The following is a 3,135-nucleotide window of genomic DNA, read 5'->3' on the forward strand; positions in this document are numbered from 1 at the left end:
CGGCCGGAGGCGCGGCGAAGAGCCCTGGCTTGAGATCCGATAGGAGCCAGACTCCAGAGCCTGCCGAGACCGCGGGGAATGAGCGACGCAGCCGCACGTCCTCAGCCCTCTGCTGTGTAAAAAGGGCACCGAGGACTGCCTCGCCGAGCGCCCGAGGTGATCAGGAAAACAGACAAACAGGGACCAGCAGATACCGTAATGGCTAGGTTGCTGGACTCCACGTAGTCGACCCGGTTCGAGTCCCGGACCGGCAGATTAAAACACGCTGGGCACATGTGCCTGCGTGCCCAAGATCCCGAGAGGAGAACGGAGGAAAAGGGACTGTGGTGTGGCCCTCCCCACTGGGGGTGTGATTTCTCACTTTCTGTATCTCTCAGTCTCTCCACTGAAAGTGTGACTTATAGCCAAAACCTCTGTAAAAAGCAAACAGAAAACTCTGCCGCCCCTTGAAGGTTAGGCGTGCCTTAGCAGCAGGAGTGCCTGCTCAGAGAGCAGCAGCTGTGATGTGCTCCCCGCAAAGAGGAAAAGAGGAAAAAAGCCTTTCTTCATCCCCGATATTTACTGGGTGCCCCTCTGAACCCAGGAGGCAGATTTGGTTTTCTGGTTTCTGAAATGGAGGTAATGACGGTGTCACCTCCTCAGTCTGTTGTGAAGATCAGAGAAATTCATGTTCATAAAAAGTGAGGGGCAGAACAAGGGCTCCTGAGTCAGGTTTGTCTCTAAAAATAAGGACAATTACATTTTACAGCAGTTTCCTGAGGCCCCAGTGGGATGATTCCTACGAGGAAGGTTTAGCTCAGCACTTGGTACAGAATAGGCCCGGACACGTGCTCTCTGGGGTGACAGGCAGCGTGCCCAGCACACACGCAGCACGGTCTCCCACAGGGGGATAGCACGCCTGCTCTGCCATGCCTGCACCAGGCGCCAGGGACGGGCAAGGGAACTGAGACTGTCAGGCCTGGAAGGGGTCTTAGGGACCACCTGGCCCAACAGCTTTCCTTTACAGAGGAGGAAGCTGAGGCACAGGGCCATTCCCAGAATTGTACAGCAGAGCTAGCCTCAGTCCAGGTGCCTCTGCCCAGCCCCTTTCTCCTGCCACACCCCATTGCCTCTCTGGGTCTCCCTCGCCTGCCCTAGATGGCCTGTGCTGGCCGGGGAGCAGGACTGTCTTCCGCCCTGCCCAGACGGTGTGTCAGCTCCAGGGCACAGGCCTCTTTGGGGCAGGAGGTCATCTCTGCTAGATGCTGCTCGAGGGAGAGCCGGGATTTCTGGACGTGGAGAGCCAAATTCCCCTCCCCGGGCTCCCCCGTGTCTGTCCCCATGCCCCCAGGGAATGCCTACCATGCTTGTTCTTCTTCTGCTCCTCCTCCAGCCCGGGCACGCCAGGGATCCCGAGGAAGGTGTTGTGGGAGTTCCCGTACCACACCAGCAGCTCCTGGTCTGGGGGGATCATCTGCAAGGCAGGAGGCAAGAGGAGGTCAGGGGGCGCAGCCATGAGGAGCCATGTCGCTGCACCTCGTCACATGGCCTGATGTCTGGTTCAGCCCGGATCTATTTCCACCAAGCTGGGAGAGCCACACAGCGTGGAAGACCCTGCGGCACCATGTGACCAGGAGAGGGCGACCCCCTCTCACCCCCTCTGCCCTAGTTCCTGCCACAGGTGAGTTTCCAAGCTGCCAGCACCAGAGTGGGGCCTGGCAGCGAGTGGAGGTACTGGACGGGGGACAGCCGGGCATTTTTCCTTTCTCGTCTGGGGCAGCAGAGTCAGCCAACCACAGGTCCAGGCCAGGTGTCCCGGGGGATATGGGCTGCGGGTGCTCTATGGGACTTGGTCGCATCCTGCCTGATAATGTTCCAGAAGCATCTCTTGTCCAAGTACAGGGCTCTGCATGACCCCACACATAGCAGATGCAACCAAAGGAACGTTCCATTGATGACTGCCTCCGTCCAGAAATACTAGGGCACACGACCTTAAGCAAAATCGGCTTCACCATATCCAGAGTCTATGCCAGAGAACCACCATGTTTCTGCTGCTGTCCGGAGAGGACCTGCCCTGTAGCAGTGACAGTGCAGGGAGGTGCAGAAGGCCTGCTCTGGAGCCAGTGCTGACTGTAAACCCCTGAGTCCCATGGGCCTGCCAGGCGTGTGGCAGGAGCCAGCTCCCCCTCCCAAGTGGGGAGCCTCAGGCCCAGATCAGACTGGACAAATGAGAGGGGACAGCCCATCGCCTCCCTCTAGAGGCCTGGACCCAGAAGTGTGGCTTTGGAACCCGCCTCAGGGAGTGGGGGTCACTGTGTTTTCCTGCTGGGTCCTTTAGCTGACACCCAGAAGATCACATGGACTCCATGTAGGGGTGTCTGAGGAGGGCCCACGGCCTGCATGGGCAGAGAGAAGGCCCCTCCCGTGTGGGTCTGCTCTGTGGGCTGCAGCCATTCTCGGTGCCCTGTGCCTGCCAGGGTGGGAGCCAGGAAGACCATCAGACCGCCACGTCGCCCCCAGCTGGCCCCGCGGGCATGAGCATCATGGTGGGGAGTGACTGACAAGGAGGTGGCAGGCGCCAAGCGCGCTCCGACCGCTGGACTTCGGGTATGGGGAACCAAGGCAGGCCCTGAACCCAAGGGAAGTTAGGCGGTGCCTCAAAGAAAGCAGGTGGAGTAGAACATGGGCCACGGACATCATCATGGCCGCTCACTCATAGCCACGGCCACTGTGCACAAGCAGGGGTCAGAGCTGGAGGCCCCTGCAGGGAAAGGGGCTGAGAAAAGAGGTTCTGTGAGCCCCTTGGAAGACTGGATGACAAAACTGATACATTCAAGACAGTCATTGTTGGGACCAGCAGTTAGCGTAATGGCTATGTTGCTGGACTCTCATGTAGTCTACTATGGTTCGAGTCCCAGACCCGGTGGCTTAAACTCATGCCGGGCACGTGTTCATGTGTGCCCAAGATTCCAAGATCCCAAGAGGAGAATGGAGGAGAAGGGATTGCAGCGTGGCCATCCACCCCGGGGAGTGATTTCTCGCTTTCTGTCTCTCTGTCTCTCTCTGTCTTTCTGGCAAGCACACACGCACCATAGCAAAAACCTCTCAAAAAAAAAAAAAAAAAAGCCAAGTCTCTCCCTCCTCCAGCAGATGGGA

The 3,135-nt window shown here is 58.3% G+C and overlaps 1 protein-coding gene across 1 annotated transcript in view; it reads right to left on the reverse strand.

Moving 5' to 3' along the window:
* PRDM12 (PR/SET domain 12) overlaps positions 1–3,135 on the reverse strand; it is a gene marked incomplete at its 5' end in the record, with an annotated part of 36,596 nt that overhangs the window by 899 nt on the left and 32,562 nt on the right. The window contains one exon of the mRNA XM_006164353.1: positions 1,342–1,453. Within this exon, the coding sequence (XP_006164415.1) occupies positions 1,342–1,453 (112 nt within the window). The remainder of the gene's footprint in view (positions 1–1,341; positions 1,454–3,135) is intronic.

The sequence above is a fragment of the Tupaia chinensis genome, unplaced genomic scaffold (genome assembly GCF_000334495.1).
Source record: "Tupaia chinensis unplaced genomic scaffold, TupChi_1.0 Scaffold143602_1, whole genome shotgun sequence".
Lineage (NCBI taxonomy): Eukaryota > Metazoa > Chordata > Mammalia > Scandentia > Tupaiidae > Tupaia > Tupaia belangeri.